The sequence below is a fragment of the Muscardinus avellanarius genome, assembly GCF_963383645.1.
Source record: "Muscardinus avellanarius genome assembly, chromosome: 15".
Lineage (NCBI taxonomy): Eukaryota > Metazoa > Chordata > Mammalia > Rodentia > Gliridae > Muscardinus > Muscardinus avellanarius.
This window is the reverse complement of record NC_137801.1, coordinates 23,621,914-23,647,157: the sequence shown is the minus strand read 5'-3', so window position 1 is coordinate 23,647,157 and position 25,244 is coordinate 23,621,914. Positions and strand designations below refer to the sequence as shown.

The 25,244-nt window shown below is 52.8% G+C and overlaps 1 protein-coding gene across 1 annotated transcript in view; it reads left to right on the top strand.

Annotated features, from left to right (window-relative positions):
- Positions 1-25,244, top strand: part of ALK (ALK receptor tyrosine kinase) — a gene marked incomplete at both ends in the record, with an annotated part of 721,303 nt that overhangs the window by 672,391 nt on the left and 23,668 nt on the right. The window contains 11 exons of the mRNA XM_080711348.1: positions 3,338-3,488; positions 9,010-9,141; positions 9,888-10,032; positions 12,002-12,184; positions 13,270-13,368; positions 13,863-14,015; positions 14,947-15,051; positions 17,100-17,286; positions 18,070-18,160; positions 18,259-18,323; positions 19,899-20,028. Coding sequence (XP_080567474.1) covers positions 3,338-3,488; positions 9,010-9,141; positions 9,888-10,032; positions 12,002-12,184; positions 13,270-13,368; positions 13,863-14,015; positions 14,947-15,051; positions 17,100-17,286; positions 18,070-18,160; positions 18,259-18,323; positions 19,899-20,028 — 1,441 coding nt within the window. The remainder of the gene's footprint in view (positions 1-3,337; positions 3,489-9,009; positions 9,142-9,887; positions 10,033-12,001; positions 12,185-13,269; positions 13,369-13,862; positions 14,016-14,946; positions 15,052-17,099; positions 17,287-18,069; positions 18,161-18,258; positions 18,324-19,898; positions 20,029-25,244) is intronic.

Below are 25,244 nucleotides of genomic sequence, written 5' to 3'. Positions count from 1 at the left end.
TATGCAGGGAAATTGATGCTCAGAGAGGGTAAATAACCCATCCAAGGTCCCACAGCCTATAAGTAAGACTGTCAGGGCCAGGACCAGGGAAAGATCGGCCAGGTATCTCAGGAGGCTGTGGCTCTTGGGGTCACCTAGTATAGGGCTGGCACCTGGAGGGTAAAGCCTTACAGGCCCCAGGTAGCAGAGCTTGGGTTTGGATCCAGCTCTGTCCATACTCTAAACTCCCCTCCTCTGTGGCCCATCCCACTACCAAGCAGTTTAGCCTTGTAGTAGTAACAAAGGGGTGAAGCTCTCATGGTGGAATTTCAGGCCTTGGGGCTGATGTGGGAGCCAGGCCTTCTGAGGCCCCCTGCAATTAGTCCAGGGAGACAGGTACCTGCTGCCCCTGTGAGCCATCCCCTCATCCAGGGGGCCGAGGCCACCGCCTGGGCACGGACACCTGGTTGTATGCCTCTGCCGTCAACTCTGGAATCCACTGAGCCCGCTCCACCCAGGCCTTCCAAGTGCTCTGCGTCATTTGTAGACTCAGATCCGCTGCTCATCCTCACCCCCGAGTTGTCTTCACTGGTGTAGAAACCGAGGCTCTGAGAGGTTGACCCAGTTGCCTCCAGTCACACAGCCGCATGGGAGGCCTAGAGGCAGTCTGGGGCTGGAGCCCAGGCCCTGCCCAGCCCGCCTCCCTCTCACTGCCAGGAGCCAAGCGGGAGCTGGTGCGCAGATTTGGTGGATGGGGCAGGAGAAAGAGAAGGAAGGCTTAGGTGGAAAAGGGGAGTCAGGAACAAACAACTTCCAAAATATAATAATTTGACTAAATTTAAACATCTCAGAGAGTTCAGAATGATTCATAACGTATGCAGATTGATGCAAATGTTATGCAAATGACGCTGAGAGGAATGAACCGGCTGAAGCTTACCTCTCAGCCATGAGCCGGATGAGAACGTAGGCAGAAGTCCCTCCCGCCCCAGCAAACCACACCTTCAGTTCACAATGACTTTTTTATGCAGCCTGACCAAGCCCCAGAACCCTGGACCAGCAAGCAGGAGAATCCGGGCCCTGCTCTTTCTGGTCCCAAGACTATATACATTGTCTAGAAGCCACAGCATCACCACCGCCCCTGCCCCCACGCAGGCTTTCCTTCTCTGAGCTAAATACTTCTGCTTCCTCTCACCTTCTACTAATCAGCTGTCCTTCCCTTAGCCTTGAGCTGTCCTTATCACCTTGGCCATTTCTAGTGAATCAGGAGAAGGTATCTGATTGACAGTCTAAGCCTAGAAAATTAGGATGAGCCAGTGTCTTCTCAGGCCCCACTCTTCCTGTGTCCATACAAGTCCATATAAGCCTCCCAGGAGCATTCAGGAGAGGGACTGGCCTATAGGAGGGGAATTGGGTGGATTTGGACCAGAGTCTGCAACAGCCCAGCTCTGTAGCCTCAGATGAGTGAGTTAATCCCTCTGAGCCTGTGTCCTTGAGTGTCAAATGAGCCTAGTAAGCTCTACTGTTTATGGCGTGTATTTGCATGCTAACATGCACAATGCCAGGCCCATTAGAGGATGCTCAGTGATTGGCCCCTGCTTCCCTCTCCAAACCTACAACCCTGTCTTCCCCACTCTACTGGCTGGCTGTAGCCACACATCCCAGAGGCTCCCTCATCAGACTCTGCCCCCATCTGTCAACCGCACTGTGAGCCCCACTCAGCCCTCTACAGACCCACCCCACAGTCAGCCGAGGCCTCCAGCCCCTGTCACCTCCTCAGGCTCCCCTCTGACCTCGGAACATGCTAGCACACACTTTAAGATTTTCAGCATCCTCGGGCTTTCCTGCCGTTGTCTCTTTTTGATGATGGACGATCATGTAAGTTTAGAAAACAACACAAGAGTCTTCCTTTGCTAGGGAAGAGGCTGGGTCTCTGAGAGGCACACAGGTAGGAAACGGCCACTCTCATGTAGGAGCCCCAGAGCCCTCTCCACGTTGCTGCCTCAATATTGCCACCCTTATATGGGGAGATTTCTCTTTCCATAACTATGACCATCTCCCCAATTTCTTTGTAAGCCTATCAAGGGCCTGGAGCCCATTTCAGGTCTCCTGCTGTCCACATGGCTTGGCACTCTTCCCAACATTCTGTAAGCTCCAGGCCATGTGTGTGAGATTCTTACCGGAGAACTCAGGTCCTCAGCAGCCACACTAGCAAACAGCCAGTCTCCAAGCATAGCTCTGCAGTGAGGGAGCTGGCACTCCGCCTTAGCAGCGCTCCAGGGTGGCCTCCCCCACGCTCTGAGCAAGGAGCATTTCCAAGAACCGTAGGAGGAGACGCTACGTGCGTGCACTTGGGCAAAACTGTCTTTCATCTCTTCTTAGTTTTTCATAAAGGCCCTTGGATCTGAACTCACAGGGACATGAAAGTCCTCCGGAGTCACTCTGCCTGACAGCTGGTCTCTGGGGAGGCAGGCGCTGGCATTTGTTAGTTGGTTACACTAGCTGTCTTCAAGACGTGCTCCTCCTCTGACACGGTTCACAAACTGAGCTCCCCCCCCCATCTTTTCTCAACTTCATCTCAACAATCGGAGAGGCAGCAGATACAATCCCACGTCCCCACGCTCTGTTTTTATTTTTACCCTGATTGGTTGTTGTCTGTGCACAGATTGCTCCAGAAGGAGTTACTGGAGGGGGGGAGTAAACGGTCTGTGAGCGTAAACGTCTTCTCCTCCATCGCTGCATGCGGAACCTCCATGTTTCTAGACCCCATGGGGTGACATTAAAACTTTGTACCAAATCAATTACCACCACTACACCATTCACGCTAACAATGGATCCTGACCAAGTGCCTATTTCATGCCATCCACAATTCTAAGACTACCTGGCTAAATTCTTTGAGTCTTCATAAAGCTTATGGATGTGAAGCTAGGCCCTTTTATAGTCCCCGTTCTACGGATAAGGAACAAGAAGGGTAAGTTGCTTGTCTAAGGTCACATGGATCTTTTGATCATGGACTGGAAAAATCCAAAATGGGGAAGGGGGAAATCCTGAGTATTTGGGAAACCATCACCCCAACTTTCCTAACTTTTCCAACTTTATTTTCCTCTCTCCCTTCCCTCCATCTCCATTTTCTTTCTTAACACCTTATTTGTCCTTTACCTTCCTAGCTCTCTGTCCCCCTCTAAACTTGACTGTTCTCTCTCGACAGTGAGAAGAACCCCTCCCGTTGGCCTCCTGAGGCTGAGGTGGGCAAGGACCCTCAGACATGGCAGCGATGCGCTTGGCCCTAGAAACCGCTGGGTCTGCAGGAAAGGGTCAGTCTTCGTACGGTGGCAGAAGCCAATGTCCTTTGTCCTTGCAGCATCTCGGGCTATGGCGCCGCTGGTGGGAAAGGCGGGAAGAACACCATGATGCGGTCCCATGGCGTGTCTGTGCTGGGCATCTTCAACCTGGAGAAGGACGACACACTCTACATCCTGGTGGGGCAGCAGGGGGAGGACGCCTGTCCCAGCGTAAGTGTCCAGAGCGGGACTTTGTCCTCCACACTCGCCGGGCACGGGGCAAGCCTCTTGGGCGCCATCGACACCCTTCTGGCTGTTCTGGGTACACTCCTGGGAGTTCACGTTCAGAACGGTAGGACTTGTCCCTAGCTCTGCGAAAAAATGCCCCTCCTTCTCCAGGCCATTCTGATGCACAAGAGGCAGGTGGTGTGTGGCTGGTGGAGTTTTACATCTGCACAAGGGACAAAGGCTGAAGCATGGGTCTCATGACTGGTGCTCAGAATGCAAGGACTGAATCCTATTTGATTGGACCAGTAGTTATTATTCACGGAAGTCTGAGTGAGATCCTACTTCCTGACTTTTTTTGCTAGGGCACTCTTGTCTTTATTTGTGTTATTGTAAGTAGGAAATTGCCAGGCTAAACACCTCTTGTTTGGCTCAATATCACAGACTCCTGGCTACACATAGATATGTGCAAATGCACAAAAAACATTCTGAAGGGTACAGATAACTTCTGGGAGGGGGAGTACATTGGGGTAGCTTCATCAGTAACGTGTAAAATTGTTTTTAAAAGTGTGTATTTGTATATTATTTATGACTTGTGATTAAAATGTTTAAACATAGACTGAGAGCCAGGATAAATACTCTGCAGGCAAGTTCTCCCATTTTATAGATGAGGAAAATGGGGACTTTAGGGGACTTTTCCAAGCCACTCACAGCATGGATCAGTGCTCTGGGCTCCTGCCTTTCTCATGCCCTGCACCTGTTTGAGCCTCGATTTCTAAGGCCAGTTTCCCATTTTCACTTATATCCCATCAGTGGCCAAGCCTCTGCAGAGACAGCCTGCCATTGTGTTTCTGACCCTATCAGGGTGTCCAGCTATCAGAAAGGGAGAACTCCATCAGCAATAGCTGAGAAAGCCTGGAGTGCTCTAAAACTGCCAGGAGAATGAGACCGTGAGGACCAGCTAAGCAGCAGCCATGCAAACCCCAGATACCCTAGTTGTGCCTCTTGCCTGCCGTGTGTGGGGTGCAGGACCCGGGCAGTGTCGGCTGTCCCAGCAGGAACTCAGAAGCCTGCAGGTCCTGGTTGGGCGAGGCTCCAGCCTCACCTGAAGCTTGGCTTTGCTTGGGGCCGAACCCAGGTGGAGAGCTGGGTTCCAGTGCCCAGGACAGCTCTTTATCCAGAAACTTCATTCAAGCACAGCCTGAAAGGACCCCAGGGAAGTAGAGACTACAGAAAATATAGTTCAATTCCATGAAATCAAAGCCAGTCGCTGGCCAGGGGGTCAGGGGGGTTTGAACACAGGCAAAGTTCAGACGAATGAGGTGGAGACAAAGCAATAGAAGTGAGCCTGGAGGACAGGACCTCCTATTTAAGAAATGTCTCCACTCCAGATTTTATTTAGCAACTATAATCAGGACATTCCAACCTGTTATAATATATTAAGTCATTAAATTACAGGCTGCTGTAACTTTCACAGGAATTTATTGAGTGCTAATGTAATTCTTTCGTTTAAGCAAAAAGATTGAATTGACTTCTGCAAGGGATTTTTACTTGATTGGATTGTAATCAGTTATGTCTTTTCACAGGACCACGTCTTTTTTTAATTCAATTGTAATCTCCTTGTTCCTCTTGGTTGTGTGCTTTATCATTTTTATTAATCAACCTACTTCTCTCAAACTTTGGGGACTTTGGGGACGAGCAGAGAGAGTTCCCCAAGCAAGCAGGCCAGAGGAAGCGGTTCTCAGCCAAGGAGGGGGCAGCTCCCTCTGCTGGTAGGGTCGGGCATAGCATGGGCATGTGAGGAAAGTGGGTTTGCTTGGTAGCTCTGCACTTAGGCAAGGGAGAAAGACTGTTTTCAGGTACTACCTCCATCTCAAGTTTTCTAGGGGAAAAAAATTCTTGTCTAGAGACCATCTCAAGACAGTGAGAGGAACTCAGCTACTATCTCCATCTAACATTTTCTAGGAAAAAAAATGTCTGGAGATAATCTCAAGATGATAATATAAACTCTTAGAATTAAACCACAGGATCTGGCAGGTTTGCTGGTTCGACTGCACTTCCACAGGAGCTTCTCCTCCTGTGTGCCCGGACACTCCTGAGCTCCTGCACGTGGAGAGGGCTCCAACCACTGGAAACACCCCCCAAAAAATACTCACATTCACGTGGCCATCTCCCCTAGCTTCTTCCCAACCTCACCTGGTAGATGATCTAAATCAGGCTTTCTCAACAGGGACACTGCTGGCATCATGGAGCTGAAATTATATAGCAGGGATGGGGGGCTGTCCTGTGCATTACAAGACATTTAGCAGCACCCCTGTCTTCTATGCAGTTGATGCCAGTAGTGTTCCCCAGAAATGACCATCAAAAATGCCCCTAGACATCTCCAAGCATGGTCTGGGGAGCAAAAGCACCGGTCTATGTGTCACTACCATCACCCACCAGGCAGATATTGGGAAGGGCTAGCTGACAAGCCAAAGAGCTCTCAATTCACGCAACAAACGTGTGTTGGTACCTACTGTCTGCTGATCACTGTTCCAGGAATTTGGGATATAGCCATGAACAAAAGAAAGATCTTGGCTCACAAGGAGCTTATATTCAAGAAAGGGGTAGAAGAAAATATCTGGCAAAAGACTGACCCCACAAAAGTCAAGTCCCTGGGGTGGGAGCATGCCTGCGTGCTTGCACATAGGCAAGGAGGGAGAAAAAGGAAGGGTAGATAAGAGATGTGGCCAGAGATAAGAGGGGCTGGGTCAGGTGATGGTAAGGACATGTTCAAGCCATTGGCAGCTGCTGACATAGTATGATATGCGTGTCCAGGGCTCACTCTGGCTTCACTGTGAAGAATAGACTTCACAGACACACAAGAAGAGGCAGGGCAAAGGATTCCGGGTCTGTTGTATTACTTTGAGTTAGAGATGATGGTGGCTTGGACCAGAGTGGTAACAATGGAGATGGTGAAAAAGAGATTAAATTCTGTGCACATTTTGAATAGAAAAATCCAAAAAGACTTCCTGTTTGATTCAAAGAGGAACTGAGAGAATTAAAAAAGTCAAGGCAAGAACTGTGCCTGAACCACTGAAAGAAAGAACCCACCATCACCTGAGCTGAGGATGCTGTTGAAAGAGCAAGGCAAGGTCAGAAGGTCAAAGGGCAGAGGGTCAAAGGGCAAGGTCAGAAAGTCAAAGTCAGACAGATTGGTGGTGGAGGTCTGGGAGACAGCCAAGTGGACAGGTTGTATAAATAATAGGAAAGAGGCCATTTTACTCTCCTGCAGTTCAAGAAGGAGATCCATTATAAAAGCAAACATTTTGGAAAACTCAGCATAAAGTCAAGATGGGATAAGATTACACCTAGAGCGTGGTAAAATATGTAAAAGCACCAAGGATAAGCCCTGGAGATCCCCAACTTTTAGAAATTAGGGAAAAGAACAGAACCCAGCAAAGAGGGCTGGGAAGAGTAGCCAGGAATGTAGGAGAGGACTGAAAGTCAGGAGAAGAGAGTGTATCAGCCCTGCCATGCTGCTCTTGGGTCCAGCAAGATGCAGCCTGAGAACCAACCATTCCTCACCCCCTCCCACCCACCTGAAGGTTATACCTGGAGCAGGGTCAGCAGAAAATGGGCATGGGTTATAAGCAATGCCATCCTCAAACCCCTGGGACCTCCCCCACTACCCCAGCAATCTCCAGATTTTCAGCAAGGCATCCCTAGAGGGTAAGGTCCCACTACTGCTAGCCAGAGAAGAAGAAGAGAGAAAGTTGGGTCTAGGGGGGCTTTTAAGCCCCGCTGCTTCAGATTGGGCACCCCCAATCTGCACGAGGAAGCCAGTCCCGGGATGGAAGATGCCTCTTCTTCTGTGGCCAAGCATTTCTCTGGCAAGAGCTGTCAGGAACCAGCCCCACCTGGACCCAGGAGCTGCCCATTGTCTGCCCCTTTCCCCGGACCAAGTCTCAGGGCATGCATCTTGCAGGCCAAGCCTGTCCCAGCCACCAATAGCAATGTTTTTTTCCAGCAGTCTCCCCCAGCCTGGACAGTACTGCATATACATGAGAGAAATGTTAGCTCGCCATACTGACGACTCAGTGCCTTCCATCCACACTAAATCCACTCTAAAAAATATCAAATTATTTCCATCATTAAATCCAAAATGCCATAAAACAAATCACATCTCAGTTCTTTATCTGGAAATTCCTCTTGTGCTCACTACCAGCACCCCCTGAATGCTTTAGTGTAAGGAGTGGCGCAAGATGAATGGGCATGTCCACTGGCTGGTTACACAGCAGCATCTGATGGAAGTTTGATGTTTTATTGGCTTTCCCCCCCCATTAAGTGAAAGAAAAGTCATTTTCCTCTGAGGTCAGGCTGCTGTTTGGAGAATTCATCTGAGCTGGGGCGGCTGACAAGCAGGTGTGACTTTTCCTGAGGTACCACCCTCTTTATGCAAGGATTTCAGAAATCTGGATATCCAGAAATAATCAGCAGAATCCCAGCGGCTGTCAGATCTCTGAGACCCCAGCAGGAGTCTGGAGGATCAGAGAAACTGAGTCACCCACCTTGGTGGGTGAAGAATCCAGACTGTGTGACTCCAGAATACATTCCCTCTTCTACATGACAGACAGAGCTCTGTTCAGGGCTGTGCTGAGGGGGGTGGGGGTTAGAAATAAGAGATGGGACATTACCTGGGAGGAATGAGATGTCCACAAGGGAGAAATGACTTTCCCAAAGACGAGCCGGTTGGGCATGAAACCCACGGCTGCCTTTCCACTGTGTTTCGCGAGTTTCGGTTTATTCTTTCTTTCGTTACTCTTCCCATGATGCTTTGGAGCTGCACCTTCTCCAAACACCTCAAGGGCTCCTCTGATTGTGTCCAAAGCCTCCTGCCAGGATCGGATTGTCCAGCTTAACTCCTCTACCTGCCTCTGTTTATACTTCCTCTGGCCCCACCTGACCACACGGGGTCTTTGTCATCCCTCCTTCAAAGTCCACAAGGTCCCCAGAGGTCCTGCTGGACATCTCTCTGTGCCCAAAAGGATTTCTCTGAACAAGATATCTCTCTCTCTCTCTCTCTCTCTCTCTCTCTCTCTCTCTCTCTCTCTGTGTGTGTGTGTGTGTGTGTGTGTGTGTGTGTGTGTGTGTGTGAGTTTTCCTCAGACAACCCCTCTCCTCCTTCCCTCTGGACTTGAGCTGCTCCCTTCTCCTGGAGTGACCTAACTTCCCCTACTGTATGTGCTAAAAAAAAAACCTTTCCTATCCTTCAAGGCTCCAGTGAAAGCCAGGTCCTGCAGGCAGCCCTCCATGATCCCCAACCAGCAATGAAGCCCCCCTCTCCCGACTTCTCACTGCAGGTTGTATCTAAGCTGTCCTTGTGGTCCTTCCCTAATACTGCCCAGAGTGACCACTATTTGTGTATTTTTTTTTTGTCTGCTCAACTCAAGAGATAGATCCTGTCTTCAAGCTTATAAGATCTGCCTGCTGGGAAGTGGCTAACTCTGATTTGGGTGCAAAATGAATGGGCTGTTCATTTCTGCAGACAAACCAATTAATCCAGAAGGTCTGCATTGGAGAGAACAACGTGATAGAAGAAGAAATCCGCGTAAACAGAAGTGTGCACGAGTGGGCCGGAGGAGGCGGAGGTGGGGGTGGAGCCACCTACGTGTTTAAGGTAAGGTCGGCTTGGTCAGGTTCCCAAGGCAGTGGCCTCTGTGTGTCCTGCTGTAGTCTACGACAGCCCTGGATAGAAACCTCCCAGAATCTCTATCCCCATTTAAGATGAGAAACCACGACCCAGAGGGAAATGGGCTCACCTCCATTGCCACCCTGCTTCAGGGCTCCAGAGAGTCCCCTGGCCCTCCTGGACCCGCTCTCTGTCCTATGGCAGACCTTTCAGACATCATCATGGCCAAGCCAGAAGCTGAAGACCCCTCCTGCTAGGTGCTTCCATGGGGATGGGGTGCTAGGGGCTTAGTCCTGAGCTTGTGGGGGTCAGAGCCAGATGTGCCTAAGAATAGAGAGGAAGGAGAGAGCAGAGGGACTTGTTTCTAATTGCCAGCATCCAGACTTCTGAGGCTAGTCTGAGGAGCTTTAGGAAAGGGGTGGGGTAAGGGGTCCCTAACATCCATCCCCAGTTCCACTTATAATGTATATATAGTATTAATATATATTATGTATATTTACGTAACGCACACATATGGTTTTGCTCCTCTGACCCAAATGATACAAGAGCCAGTGGGGATGGGTTATTATAACATGAGTTTAGAGTCCTAAACCATCTCAAACCCTGAGGTCACCCTACTGCCCTGTAAATACTCCGGTTTTGACCTTTAACCCAGGGCTCCTGGTTTAGATCAGGGGCCTCCTGAGTGGATGCCCAGCTTGGTTTGTCCATCTCTGAATGTCTCTCCTGGTCAGATGAAGGATGGCGTGCCCGTGCCGCTGATCATTGCAGCCGGCGGGGGCGGCAGGGCCTATGGGGCCAAGACAGACACCTTCCACCGAGAGAAACTGGAGAATAACTCCTCGGTCCTGGGGCTGAACGGCAATTCCGGAGCCGCAGGTAAAACCTCGTACGCCTCGTCCTCCCCCAGAAGTCTCCTGGGGACTGCGTGGCTTCGGCTCGCTCTGATGCCATAACCACCAGAAGGCATGGTAATCGCTGGCCCCTGAGATGCTCTGCCTAGGGGTGCCCATGTGGAGGGAGAAAGGCAGCAGTACCCAGGCCCGGAGGCGACCTTGCCAACCAGGCAGGTGAAACCCACGCTCATGTACAACTACTCCCACAGTTTTCAAAGCAGATGACGACCCCACAGCCTGTGCAGGGGCCTCCGCTCAGCTCTGCTAGTCCCTTCTGAAGATCTAAGCTTGTGACTGATCTTAGCTTTGTTTACTGAATCCCACCCTTCTTTTCCCTTGGGAGGGGTGGCTATTGTGGGATGGAACCAGGGACATTCTACCTCTGAGCTGCGCCCCCAGTTCTTTTTAATTTTTATTTTGAAACAGCATCTCACTAAATTGTTAAAGCTATCTTCAAACCTGCTATTCTCCAGTCTCACCCTCCATCACCACACCTGCCCTCTTTAAGCACTCATGTTTTTTAAGTGAAGCTACCTCCCCCACATGGTCCCCTGCTCTGCCTCGCAATGGGGAGAACCTCAACCAGCAGTGTTCTAGAAGATCCTTCCAGGCTCCATACCCACCGATGATTGATTCAGTGTCTTTTGCCTGGATTTCCAGGTCCCATCACTATAACCAGCTAGGTTCTTTGGGAGTAGATGCCCACCAAAATGTCACATGGACTAGCCAGGCGTGCTGGTGCACGCTTGTAATCTCAGAACTTGGGAAGCTGAGACAGGTGGATCCAGGTTTGCAGCCAGTCTCGGCTACTTAATAAGGCCCTCTGCAACTTAGTGAGACCCTGTTTCAAAATAAAGAATAAAATAATCAGGCTGGGGGTGTAGCTCAGAGGTAGAATGCCCCTGGGTTCCATCCCCAGTACCGCAAAAAGGCAGGGGAGAGGACCTGAATTTCAAGGGGCAGCAAGGATAAATCTGCCGTAGTCTACAAGGGCCACATTCAGCCTCAGCTCTGCAGATTCATTTCCTTTGCAAGAGCTTAAAGCAGCCCCAGGGGGTGGGAAATTCTGCCCCAGTGGATGCCACAGTCACCAGGACGTCTCTGCAGGGTGATCCCGCTGGATGGGTGCATTCCCCCTCAAACGCCCATGGGTCCTGACACTTGATGGCCGGTTCACAAACTTTCTCCACTGATCCTAACTTAACCCCAGGGGGTGGGTCTTATTATCCCCAAGTTGCAAGTGAGGAAACTGGGGGTCAGAATGGGGAAGTTCATGCCCAGGGTTCCACAGCCAGCAAAATAAATAAATAAATAAATAAATAAATGGGAGTGGAGACAGAATTTTTGCAAGAAATCTTAGTATAGGCTCAAGACAATTAGGTGCCCAAGGGCCAGTGGGTCCCAATTCTTGTAAGGATGGGAAGTAGCTCAGGGGTGGAGGGCACAGAGAAGGAGTTTAGTTGTCATGCTGCCTGTCCCTGCTGCCCCAGACCCCTGGCTGAGCACTCACATGCTCTGCTTCTGAGTCCCAGAGGCCTGACAGGAAGCAGGGCCATGAGGCACACTCTTAAGGAGAGACCGGGAGAACTGGTGCACACCTGCAATCATAGGTACTTGTGAGGTGGAGGCAGGAAGATGCTAAGTTTGAGACCATCGGGACAACTTTATGAGACCCTATCTCAAATAAAAAGGGCTGGGTGTGTGGCTCAGCGGAAGAGCACCCCTGGGCTCCATACCCCAGTACTTAAAAAAAAAAAAAAAGGAAATTCTATAAGGACAGACTGTAGCCCCACAGCCCTAATCAACGGCACACTCTTAGTCCTCCAGCTGTGGACTCTGCCCCACTAAAGACACTCTGGGAACTGGAGCAGGAGGGAGCTCCACTGAAAGCCCCTGGACCCTGATCCAACCCCTGCCCCATCCTCAGGGAGGTGTGCTCTTTCTCCTCACAGGTGGTGGAGGTGGCTGGAAAGATAACACTTCCTTGCTCTGGGCCGGAAAGTCTTTGCTGGAGGGTGCTACCGGAGGACATGCCTGCCCCCAGGCCATGAAGAAGTGGGGGTGGGAGACAAGAGGGGGTTTCGGAGGGGGTGGAGGGGGGTGCTCCTCAGGTGGAGGAGGCGGAGGATATATAGGTAAAGATGATTCGTGTTCAAGGTGTCACCCCTCCCCCTCTTAGTCCTAGGCACCTACCCCCCTGTCCCCTCCTGGCCCTCCCCTCCCACCCCCAATGTAGCCTGTGATGTAACTGCACGCTCCCCTCTCCCGGGCCAGAGGCAGGGTGTTGCTTGCAGATCAGCATCCTGCCTCGGGCCTTCCTTAGGACAGCACCAAGAGCCCCCTCATCCTTTATCTTGGGCCCCAAAGCCCAAGATAAAGAGACTTTGGCTTCCCCCTGCTCTTCTTGAACCCCTCCAAGGCCTGGCTGCCTAAGAACCCTGGAGGCCAGACTTCCCCAGCCCTACACCTCCCTTTGCATGGCCTGTCGAGCCAGCTCCTTAAAGGACTGCTTTGTGGCTTCCTGGGCTCTTCACTCTCAGTCCCCTGCCCCATGCCCACGGAGCTGCTCCTGAGGGCCACTGCGGGCAGCCCCAGGCCAGCCTCCAATAGCAGCCATCGTCCCCAGCTGCCTTCAGAAGAGACTTCTGAAGCCGAGAGGCTGGGAAGTGGCGGCCCCACCCTCCCCTAGATTAGGACCCACCGCATGTGTGCACCGTGGTGTTCGTGTCTGCTGTGATGCTGTGTGTGCAATGCTTGTGCTAACCAAATGCTCTTCTCCAAGCCCTGGGTGGGTGGGAGGCGCCCAGGGGGGAGTCCCACAATTACCCAGCCACAGACGAAAGGAGGGACAGGAGCCCAGAGGCACAGGGGCTGACACCACCGTCCTGCTCAATCCTGGAAGTGGCCCCAACCAGCCTGGAGAGATTAGAATTTTTTGGACTCTGGTTCACATTGATCTTCCTAGTGGGGCCTTAGCAGAAGGATGCAGACTTCCCGGGAGCTAGACCCAAACTGAAGGGAGAATGACCCGCTCACCCGGCGTCTGCCGAGCCAAGTGCAGCCTCTGTGCCCTTCGCCTCCCTTCCCTCCCAGCTTCCCTGCCCCAGGGGCCCCGGGGAGCCCTGGCTTTGGCGGGAACTGCATGCCTCATTGATGCGCATGTGTGTGGAGATTTCCACACCCACCTCTCTGTGTTCAACTCTTCTCTGGTTTGCCACAGGTGGCAACGCGGCCTCAAACAACGACCCTGAAATGGATGGGGAAGATGGGGTTTCCTTCATCAGTCCACTGGGGATCCTGTACACCCCCGCTCTGAAAGGTACCCTCTGCCGGGTGGCAGCCAGTCCTCCCACCAAGCTAAAAGCTCAGAGTTACTGCCGCAGGCCCGAGACACAGAGGCACGATTACGGGTCCCTTGCAGACAAGTCTTCCTATGGCTCAGCTTAGCGAGGTTTCCAGAAGTCAGGACACGTGACTGAATATGGACACAGAGGCAGAACACTGACTTCCAGGCAGGCTGGTCCTAGAAAGTGCAGCAGTAACCCACATAACTGGTACTGGTCAACCCCAGGGTCCTCTGTGTGGACTCTCTACCTACACACGGAAATGCACAGGGTTTCTATCTGAACCCTACTGACCAGATGCCTGGGCAGAGGGGGGTCTGCTCCAAAGAGATGTGCTGCCAGTGGCAACGGGACCTAGGAACAGGGACCAGACATGCCACGGTGGGCTGCTAGAGATCAAGCGCAAGAAGCGGGGTGCCGGGTGGTCTTCACAGGCTTGGCCCCCTCTGACCCTCCTCCCTGTCACCAGTGATGGAGGGCCACGGGGAGGTGAATATTAAGCATTACCTAAACTGCAGTCACTGTGAAGTAGACGAATGTCACATGGACCCCGAGAGCCACAAGGTCATCTGCTTCTGTGACCATGGGACGGTGCTGGCCGAGGACGGTGTCTCCTGCATTGGTAAGGGGATAGGATGGGGGAGGAGAGGGCCCATGGTTCCGGGACACAACTGGCTTGGTTCTGGAAGCATCCTGTCCCTCCACTGCCAGTGTTCTGGGGACTGAGCAGAGGGACCTTGTAAGAAATGTGAACCACAGTTCCTGAAGGATCTTAAAGCTCCTGCAGTCCCTCTGACACCTCCACCAAGGGGCCACCGGTCTGCACCCAAGGGCCCCAGTGACAGGGCCCTCAGGCTGACCATTGCATGGGGGTTTTGGAGTCGGGACCCTGTTCCTGGAATTCGCTCCCCCTGAGTCCCTAACTCGCCACAGCCTTTCAAGCACAGGTTGAAGAGAGTACTTCTGTCTCCCCAGGCCTTTTCCAGATTGCAATCTTTTTTTTGGCCAGGCAGATAGAGTTGCCCCCGCCCCCGCCCCAGTGCGTGTGTTCCAGGCATTGATGCTTCAAGGGGTCTGGTCCCAGGCAGGATGCCTCATATGGTCCAGCCAGAAGGGAGACAGGGACCCTTTTCTATGTCCTCTGAAAGGCCTCAGGAATGTAATTCAGCCCAGAGGATGTTACTGCAGGCACACTCTGCTGCTGGGTCATACTGAATACGGAGTCCCCTAGGGCCAGCAAATCTCTTTTATGTCCATTTCTGTTCCTCCTCCCATCCCCTCCCTATCTTTGTGTTGCTGATGTTTTGGACCAACTCTCAGGATTTGATATGCATCCCTATTAACTCTTCCCTACCCCAAGGCTACAATTGCCAGCCTACAAGACCAGCTTCATTATGCCCAGGGTCCCCAAAAGGTAGATGATGTGCCAAGACTCTGGGGATGGAGAGCGGCAGGTGGCTTTTGTCCTGGCCGGGGAGGGTATTTCTGACTTGGGAGCAGCTCAGAGGTGAATCAGTGCAGTTGTCAGTGCCCTGTTGGGACCTGTCTTCCAGTGTCGCCCACGCCGGAGCCCCATGGGCAGCTCTCGCTGATCCTGTCCGTTGTGACCTCTGCCCTCGTGGCCGCCCTTGTCCTCGCCTTCTCCGGCATCATGATCGGTGAGTCAGAGCCTCGGGGCTTCCAAAGGGGAAGAAGGCAAAGCCCAGCATGACGCTTGGTGTCTCAGGTCACACGATGGACATCTTGTATCACTCTGTCCTGCTAGTTCCCAGCTAGGACCAGGCCAAACCCAAACAAGCTCCCACCCCCCACCCTCCAGAGGTAGCTGTGGTTCCCTAGGTGAGCCTCTGACTCTGAACCTCAGCCCCTGGCATGGTCTCCAGGCTGCCCAGGGAATGCAGGTCCTCTCTTTAGTGGCCGGCTGGTGATGCCTATAACTCTCCCTCCAGCCCTGGACATCACCCTCAGATCCCAGGTGTTTTAGTGGGTGCAGGTCCTGGTTGGGCTCAAGCCCCACTAGCCAGGTCCTCTCACTCAGAGAGAATGGGAATCTGGCGGTGTCTGCGTGTATCTCCATTCGGCCCACGAGCCAAGGTGAGCTCAGCATGATCCAGCCAGGCTGACTGCTTGCAAGAAGAGGCCCAGGACAGATGGACAGGGACATGAAGACAGGCAGCAGGGAAGGGTGCTGGCAGCCTTCACAGACCTGCCTCTCGGGGACAGAAAGCCTGCGGGCAGACAGGGAGACGGCAGCACGCGCCCGGCAGCCATATGGCGCCATCCTTCAAAGGGACAGGATCATAAGAGCTGCACTCTTTGCACCCCTACTGCGCGCCTGACCATTTGGACACTTCGGGTCATTAAGTCCCGTGATTGGACTCTTCGAGTCGCTTCTGCAGAAAGTGGGGAGCAAGTTCCAAAGGCAGGGCCGGGGGGCAGCACAGCTGTTCACCTGTCTCCCACCTCGCCCTCCCCCTCGCTCTGCTTGCTCCTGGTGCCAGCGGCTTTGCCCCCTCACGCTCCCCTGTGCCCTCACTCTCCTCGTGCTCTATGTGTATCCTCGCTTCTCTTTTCCCTTCTCCATCCTGAAACACAAACAAACGAGTCCTAAGCTCATGGTCTCATTTCATAGAGGAGGGGACTGAGCGTGTAGCAGTTGACCATGGATAACACTGACCCTGGCCCGTAAGTGGTGGGCTGCGCTGGGTGGAATCCACCCTCTGAACCCACAAGTCCTTCCGCGCCCTGGAGGCGGCCTGAGAGACCTCACACGTAGTCACATCACTAATAACCGTCACTCTCATGGTACAGCGCCTTAAAACTTCTCAAAACCATTTTTAAATCGGCGAATTCATTTCATCTTGACACCTCTAGGGGATGGGGAGGGGCAGCTTGAGGAAACAGGTAGGAATTACTGTCTAGAGAAAGAGAGCCAGGTCCGAAGAGGTCACGTGACCAGGTCAGCCTTCCCGGGCTTGTGCGCGATGGGGGTGGGTCCGAGTGCAGGCCCTGGGATGCCCGTTTGGAGACCTTGTCAGGCTGGATGTCCCTCGACCGCAGGCTTGGCAGCTCTCCTAGATATGGGAGGAAGCATAGCTGACCAAGACCACAGCCACACTCTGGCCCTCTGCCGTGTTTACGCTGAGGCTATCGCCCCCACTGCTCACCACAGCAGAAGCGCTATGGCAGGCCCAGTCCTGCGAGGCTGCGACCCCTCCAATGGCCAGCCTGGGATCCAGAACTCCCCAGGAGCTTCACCAAAATGCCCATAGACTGCACAGCCCTGAGGATGCTCCTACCCAGCCTTCCCCAGCTCTCCACGCTGGGTCAGGCTTGCTGTGCTGAGCCTCAGCTTCCCTGGCTCTGTCCCCATTTCCTCTCATAGGCCCCTAATAAATCCTAGCATGGCTAACCCCATCTTAGGACTGCTTCCTGGAGAACCTAACATGACTGTCCCTGTATGAACAATAAAATCCCTCCATTTCTGTGATTTTAACCTTTACCTTTGCTTTAACTGATGCCTTAATTAAAGGGACACTTTCACATGTATAGTCCTAGTGTTAGTACGTGTGATAGAAAGGTTTGGAGCTCAGGGGAGGAGAGGGAAATCCAGGGTGGTTTCCTGGAGGAGGTGGCCTGCGCTGGGCTTCAAAGGCTGGGCAGCCTGCCCCAGGGCCCCTCACAGCTGACCTCCGTCTGCCTCCAGTGTACCGCCGCAAGCACCAGGAGCTGCAAGCCATGCAGATGGAACTGCAGAGCCCTGAGTACAAGCTGAGCAAGCTCCGCACCTCGACCATCATGACCGACTACAACCCCAACTACTGCTTTGCTGGCAAGACCTCCTCCATCAGCGACCTGAAGGAAGTGCCGAGGAAGAACATCACTCTCATCCGGTGAGCGCCGGGCGGCCGTCCTGGCCCGGCCCCATCTAAGGGGCTGGATGTCACCCAGCACCATGGCTTCCTCTAGCCAGGAGCAGCCAGCAGAGCTGTGCCTGGGGGCATCCCCAGCCACCCAGGGGCTTGAGACTTAATGTTCAGGACATTATTGAATGAATAAATGCCTGGCCATAACCATGAATCCCTGGTTAGAATCTGTATGGCTCCATTTTCTGTTGCCAGTCACACAATGCCACAGACTGGGTGAGTTATAAACAAAAAAGGTTTCTTTGGACTCATAGTTCTGGAGGTACAATGTCCAGGGGCTACATCTGGTGGTGGCCTTCTTGGTGACAGAGGCAGCACTGGAAAGAGACAGATGATGTGAACACAAGTGTGCAGATGTCCTCTGGACTCTCTGAAGCCTCCAGGACTCAGTCCCGGGGGCTGCATCCTACCCTAATCCTAATGGCCTCCCAAGGCCCCACCTCTACACAAGATAGTTGGATTAAGTTTCCACCCTTAATACCTCCCAGTGGGGACTAATTTTCAACATGCGAACCTGGGGAGGGGGGGGAAGGACACACTCAAACCATACCCAAACCACAGCACAATCTTTTTTATCAGATTATAAAGAACCCGGGGCCCTGGATGGCAGAACAGAGCCAGGCCTGAGGGTGTGTGCCAGCCCTTTCCTCTCCTGTGCGTCCACTAACCGTGCCCCTGGGGTTCAGTCTCCAGCTGCCTCTCTATCACAGCCCACTTAAGTCCTCCACGTCCTGTCTTCTCTTTGCACAGGGGTCTGGGCCATGGCGCATTCGGGGAGGTCTATGAAGGCCAGGTGTCTGGAGCACCCAACGACCCAAGCCCCCTGCAAGTGGCTGTGAAGGTAAGCCGCGGCTCTCTCTCACGCCTCGCCTGGGCCTGTGCTCTGCAGGCTGCAGGTCTCAGCCGCTGCCTCCCCTCCACCTTCCCCTCTGTGCCCAGACGCTGCCGGAAGTGTGCTCCGAACAGGATGAACTGGATTTCCTCATGGAAGCCCTGATCATCAGGTAAAACCACAGAGAGACCCCCTCCCCCAGCCCGCCTCCCCACCCCCCAAAGAACAGGAGGCATTGCTTGCTAATGCTCCCTTAGCGAACCCTAGGGAAAGACTTCACAGCACTTCTTATCAGAGGAGAAGCAAGACCCAGTGGCGGTCTCAGAAATATCTGTGTAACCTACTAATCCAGCCAGTGTCACTCTGCCGGCAGCCAGCATCCCTGATGCCATCCACTGGTTCCTGTTCTCACTTCCTCTTAAGAAATAGAGCGTGCTAGTTTTTGACAGTAGATGATACAGTCTCCTTCACCCAAGTACCTCTTATAGAACCAAGGCCCTTCACCCATCCCAGCTCAACCATCCAGTGTAAAGAAAAGGCAGCCCTCCTGTGACAAAAGGGGCCCCACCCTGTGCCCATGATACCAGAGCTAAGTCTCAGATGACCTGTGCCCTCCAACACGTGGTTCTAGATGCAATTGAAGCTGTGGGTCTCAGTGCCCAGGCTCCTGAGGTCTCAGCCCTGACAGCAGACTGCTTAAGGAGACAGGCGTCTGACCCCAAGATCTGCTGGGCGCTAGGGGAAGCCTCTGAGCATCCCTGCGGCTGGGGTGGCCTGGGGTGCCCCTCTGGCAGAGGTGGCGGAGGACAAGTCAGAGTGGTATGAGTGATGTGCCTGTAGGCTCTGGGCTGTACCTTGCTTTAAAACTGACATTTAGCCGGGCGTGGTGGTGCACGCTTGTAATCCCCGTGCTTGGGAGGCCGAGACAGGAGGATCGCACAGGTTCGAAGCCAGCCTCAGCTACTTAGTGAGGCTCTCAGCAACTTAGCGGGACCCTGTTTCCAAATAAAATATAAAATAGGTCTGGGAGTATAGCCCAGAGGTAGAAAGCCCCTGAGTTCCACCCCCAGTACCACCAAAAAAAAAAACCTGACATTTATTTTCTAACCATATACATAATACACAGTTATTGAATAAAACTTAAAAAGTATAAGATTACATGGAAGGAGAACCAATCTCGCTACTTGGAGATAATTAACCACCGTATTTTGTCTCATCACCCAGCTTCTCGCACGCGCATGTGCGTGTGTGTGTGTGTGTGTGTGTGTGTGTGTGTGTGTGTGTCTGACCCTGTGTCCTAGTAGGATCTTGTTAACAAGAAAACCCAAATCTGAAGGCCTCATATGCCAACTCAGTCCCTCCCCAAAAGGCACCCACGGGACACCTGTGGACCAGCAAGACCATCCCTCTTCCTGGTTCTCTTTCACACACCATCACCTGGCAGGTCTCATGCAGCCCTCAGAGAAGCAGTTTCTTCTACGGTTTCCCTGGGCCTTCCCTGGAGCACTCAGCCATGAATTCATGCAGCATCCCCTGAGAAAGATGCTCTCTTGCTTCCGCCACACCCACGTTCTTCCCCCAGTGCCAGCACACCCTTCTCTGCCCTAGCCAAGTGCCCTCCTGCAAACTGAGCCCCTGTCCGCCCACCTCTTCTTCCCACCTACTCAGCAGGAGGTTCAAATGACTTTGCATCTCATGTCTCCAGACCCAGCTCAGCTAAATTCCCTTGCACCCCTCTGCTCCGCAGCAAATTCAACCACCAGAACATCGTGCGCTGTATTGGGGTGAGTCTACAAGCCCTGCCCCGATTCATTCTGCTGGAGCTCATGGCAGGAGGAGACCTCAAGTCCTTCCTGCGAGAGACGCGCCCTCGCCCGGTAAGTGAGAGCCAGCTTGGCTCCTGGGTCTGTAGGGCAGGGCAGGGGTGGGAGGAGCAGGAGCGGGCATCTGGGGAGCAGTAGGACCTGGGAGTGGACCCTTGCACCTGGACATGGGGGTTTAACTGGGACAGAATGGACAGAAGGCAAAGGATGGCTGAGTTGTACCCCTGGGAAGTTTGCATAAGGCTCATACAATGGGTTCCACAGCCTGACTCCTTTTTTATGGGCTGCTGACTCTGGAACACCAAGCCCCAAAGAAAAGCAGGCGAGGACTTGCATTCCAGTCCTGTCGCTAACTCAGCCAGCTGACCTGGGCCAGGCTGCACACACCCATTCATTCCAAACCCACCGGCTTCATCTCTCAAATAGGGATAATAATACTGGAACCCAACCCTGTAATCTTGCTGTAACAGGAAAGCACTGAAATGTTAAGGAAGCGTGCTGTGTGTGCCAACGGTGCTATGGATAAGGGGAGAGAATTTGGGAAGTAAGTGATCCCAGAGGTTCCCAGGAAGCCCCAGCTCCAGCCCTGGTTGGCACAGGGCAATCCGCCCTCTTCAACCTCAGCATCACGAGTGGAACCCGAGGGTCAGCCTAGAACATCACAGAGGCAGCTTGAAATTATAAAACACACCCCGGGCACTCTTCCAGTGCCCCTTCAGGAGGCCTGGCCCCTACTACTGGAGCACAGCAGACCTCGGGTAGCATGGGGCTTCCTTGAGGAGCCACCACAAGGAAAATTAGAATAGTAAGAGCGGCGGGTGCCCTCCTGCCCCAGGGAAGCAGAGAGAAAGCCTGACAGCTCATGGGGCGCAGAAGACCTGGAAGGCCAAGGCGGCTCCAACATCTACCTTCAGCCTTAGGAGCCCGCATTCTGCTTCTACCTGCCCATGGTGAGCCATCTGGGCAGCTAAGGAAAAGAGAGTCTGGCTGGTTAAAGAGGTGGGGTGTGGGCAGCTGAGCAGACCCGGCTGGGGAGGGGGCAGGGAGAAAGACTGACTCATAACAGTCCTGTTCAACCTCACAGTCTCCTCACAGTTTTCAGACTTCTCAATACCATCCCTCAAAATAACCAGTGTAGATGTCTCCCCATTTTATGAAGGAGAAAACGATAGCCAAGGAGGGTGTTGATTTGCCAAAGACACACAGAAAGTAGGAAAGCAGGATCTCAAGACTTGTGACTCTTGATTCAGTGCCCGCCTCAGCCCTCTGTGCTGTTTATCCAAGTGTCCTCTTCATGAGCGCCAACCTGCCAGCCATCCTGGAATCTCTGCCAAGGTCTGCACATCAGCTCCCCTGGCCTGCCGCCACCATCCATCCAGGCAGAGCATAGTTAAGAGTGGTGGGCACCCTTCGGCTCTCAGCTGAGAGGCTCAGCAGTGCTGCTGGTCAGGGTCACATGGGGACATGGCATCAGGCTTGGGGGAGAGGCATGGCTCTGGTTTTCCCAGCATACGTGCCTGAGGCTTAAGGAAAGAAACCATTGTGTGTGCAGAGGAGAGACCACTTTGTAAGAAGTCTGGGAACTGTCTTGTGGCAAGTCTGAGGACTATGGTGGTGGGAGGGAGAAGAGGGGGCTTCTCTATCTTCTGTAAACAAAGATGGCTCCCTGCTGCCCATTCTGACCCCTAACAGCGGACATTACCTGAAAGGTTCTCACAACAGAGAGGTCCTTGGGAGAGCCACTTCTCAGGGTCGGGATTCCCCCACTGAACCCACTCTCTTAACTCTCAGCCCCACTTACCCTGTGTGGCTTTCCTGGCCCACCCCACACCCAGGTGGCACCCCAGTCACGTGCCTGCCTGCCCCCCAACACCTGCCCTCCCAGGTGAGCCAGTCTTCCTGAGATCCCCAGCACCTGCTGAGTAAGGTCCTCCAGGGGACCCATGCTAATGTGTTTGTGACAGCAGTTTAGGGGGCTTAGAGGATTTGTCGCATGATTATCAGGGCTGCAAAGTTCAACGTAGTAAGATGAGCATTGGGTTAACTGGGAGAAGGAAATGTGATCACTAGGAGACAATGGAGGTTAATACCAGCAAATCCACCACAGGGTAAAGACAGGAGATGGTGGAGGGGCATTGGAGGTGGAGACACTTATGAACTAGAGAGGGAGGTGGGGCTCTCATGCCTCCTGGTTCTCAAGCCCATTAGATTTGAGGCCAGGGGTTCTTGGGGGGTCACCTGGTGGCCTCCGAATGCAGACACCAGGCTTGGGCGCAAGCCCATCCCAGGGCTCCTCCCTCTTGCCCACCAGCCCTGCGGCTCTGTGGTTCTACAGACCTCAGAAGGCCCTTGAAGGTGGCCTCAGATAACAGGTGCACAGGCGTGGAGCAACAAATGTACAAACACAGTGTGCAGAAAAGATGCGCTGATCAACCATGTCTGCCGTGAAAATGAAATTAATAGGCACACGTGAGAACATTGCTTGGTCCCAAGACCCCACTTCTTCAAGAATGAGGGTCTCTTAATGTCAAAAATGTTCTCATAACCAATATTTATTCAACAAATATTTATTGAGGGCTTCCTCTGTGCCAGGTACAGAAAATAGCTACTTTTAGTATCTTTTGATTCAGTAATAATTATAAAAGCCATTGAGAAGTCAGTAATCTCTTAAACTGGGAGCAGTAGTGCACACCTCTAATCCCAGTACTTGGGAGGCTGAAACAGGAGGATTACATGTTCAAGGACAGCCTAAGTAACTTAGCAACAAAGCGTCGGGGTGTAGCTCAGTAGTAGAATGCCCCTAGATTCAATCCCTGGTACCACATGGACACACACACGCACATGCGCACACAGGTCAGTAATCTCCATTTGGAAAGTGAGGGTCATTAACCACATTAGTGTCTTCTCTAATTGAAGCATGGTTACTGCCCATAGGTAATGGCTCCATAGAAGACCCTCGGTGTAGAGGTGGCTTCTTGGATCCTACAGGCCCACTGTCTGCAGATGACAACCTCTGGTTTGGACCACACTCAGTTTTAAATCTTTAGCTCTGCTTTGACAGTATCAGTGCTGGCTCCAAATGCCTGAGGGGGCCTCTGGTGCCAGGAAGAGTCTGCCCGCATCAGGATGCAGGAATCACCAGGGCCCAGGAGCACACATATCTCATCTCTTTTCAAAATTGATTTTGGCTGCTTTTTGTGTTCCGGGTTCCCTGTCTGCGTACTTTGCTTCTTCCTTTGCCATCCCCACTCACCTTTACATGCATCGATTTAAAATATATCACTATTCTGTTTTTCACGCGGTAGAAGAGATCCTTCCCCATGTCCAAGCCATCTCTAAGTAGCAAAAAGAGAGCGGGCTGGCGTTCGGCTCAATGGGAGACCATTTGCCTGACAGCCTGGGCCCCATCCCCAGCACTCTCCAAAAGAAAGGGGAGATGTCAATGTGGTTGTGTCTTATATTGATACACGTTATCTTTTAGGAGTGGCCCTTCGGAAACTGTGGCACCAAGTAAATCATTGCTCTTTTCTCACCTGGAAAGTAAGATAGTGACATAAACAGTGTCCCTGAAAGGAATGCCAGGGCTCTGCAGTGTTGTGCAGGTGTGCACACACACACATTCACACATTCACACCCTCACATTCACACACACACACACACACACACACACACACACCACTCACACAGAATTCCAGAGCCAAATGACCCTCCGAGCCACAGTGTTCTCCACCCCACTGACTGTCCACCCACACTGGCATAAAGGTAAGCCTAGGCCCTTCCTGTCACAAACCTACTTGACCCCGGAATCCCCCCCTCTGTTTCATCTTCCAGTTCCAGCCCACAGGGCAATGCAGGACAAGATCCTCCCCGAGCCCCACCGCACAGGCCTATAGCCGTACCAGGAGCAGCACATCTGGTGGCTGAAGCAGAGCCACACTCCAGAGGTCATGGTGGGGGGGTCCTGATTCCCACGCCTTCTCTGCCCCAGATGGATTGAGACGGCGCGGACACATCGTCAGCTTTGCTCCGCGCTGCTAGTTCAGAGACTGGTGTTGCCACAACATCCACACCCCACCCTACACACCATACACACACTTCACACCCCCAAATGTGCGCCACACATATGCACATGCACAAACCATGCAAACACCACACACGCACCGCAGAAGTGCTCACACACACGTGCGCTCACACACAACACACCTCACACACACCACCTGCTGACCACCTGCTTGTGCACGGGCTGCTCAGTGGAGCAGTGAATTCACTCTGAGTAATGACGGGAGCCCCATATCCCTGCCCTGAGTTAGTCCAGGCCAGATGGACTCTCTGCGGCGCTCAGGCCCCGCCCATGGCAACATCCACGGTGCCGGGCTCCGGAGTGATGGAGCCTTCTCTTCCTCGAGGCTCCACCTCCTCTGGGAAAAGGTCCTCCTTTGACAGGAACAGAAAGCATTTTCCTAAAGAGAAAAATGATACTTCTAATGCTGTAGCAGAACGGACCACTGCTTCCCTTGGAAACACACTGTTTTCCTTTTGTCCAGGAGGTTGCGCTGTCTCCCACCCTGCCCAGTGCTTCAGACCCCAACAAAGCCCCCAGAGACACCAAACACAAGGGGTGCTCCTGAGCCCTTCCCCGCTGCCACCCCTGGACAACCACAAACTTCTCCATTTCCTCTGTGCACCTCCAACAACCCAGTGAGGCTGTGGAATATCACACTTCAGAGGAGGAACGTGGTACAGAGACAGGCTGAGCATTAGCCTGGGGTCCCGCAGCCAGGAGGGGTGAACGGCCAGCGTGAGCCCCAGGCCTGCTCCGCTGACCACTTAAATATGCTGTTAACTGTGTCGCAGATCATATTCTGCATTCGCTGTATGCACACGTGCTCCATCCCTTCTTTGGCACTCTCACCCAAGAAACGCAATTTTAACTACTGAATCCTGCCTCTTCCAACCTAGATATTTTTTTCAGTACTAGGAATGGAACCCGGGGCATTCTACCTCCAAGCTACACCCTCAGTGCTACTTTTTTATTCTTTATTATGAAACAGGGACTCACTGAGTTGCAAAGAGCCTCACTAAGTAGCTGAGGCTGGCCGTGAACCACCATCCTCCTGTTTCAGCCTCCCAAATGCTGGGATTACAAGCGTGCACCACCATACCCCACACCAACCCAGATTCTTAAACACAACTCTGGCCGTTTGGGCTTCATCTTTATTAACTGTGTGCTCTGGGGTGAGTCACAAGACCTCTCTGAGCCCTCGGCCTCT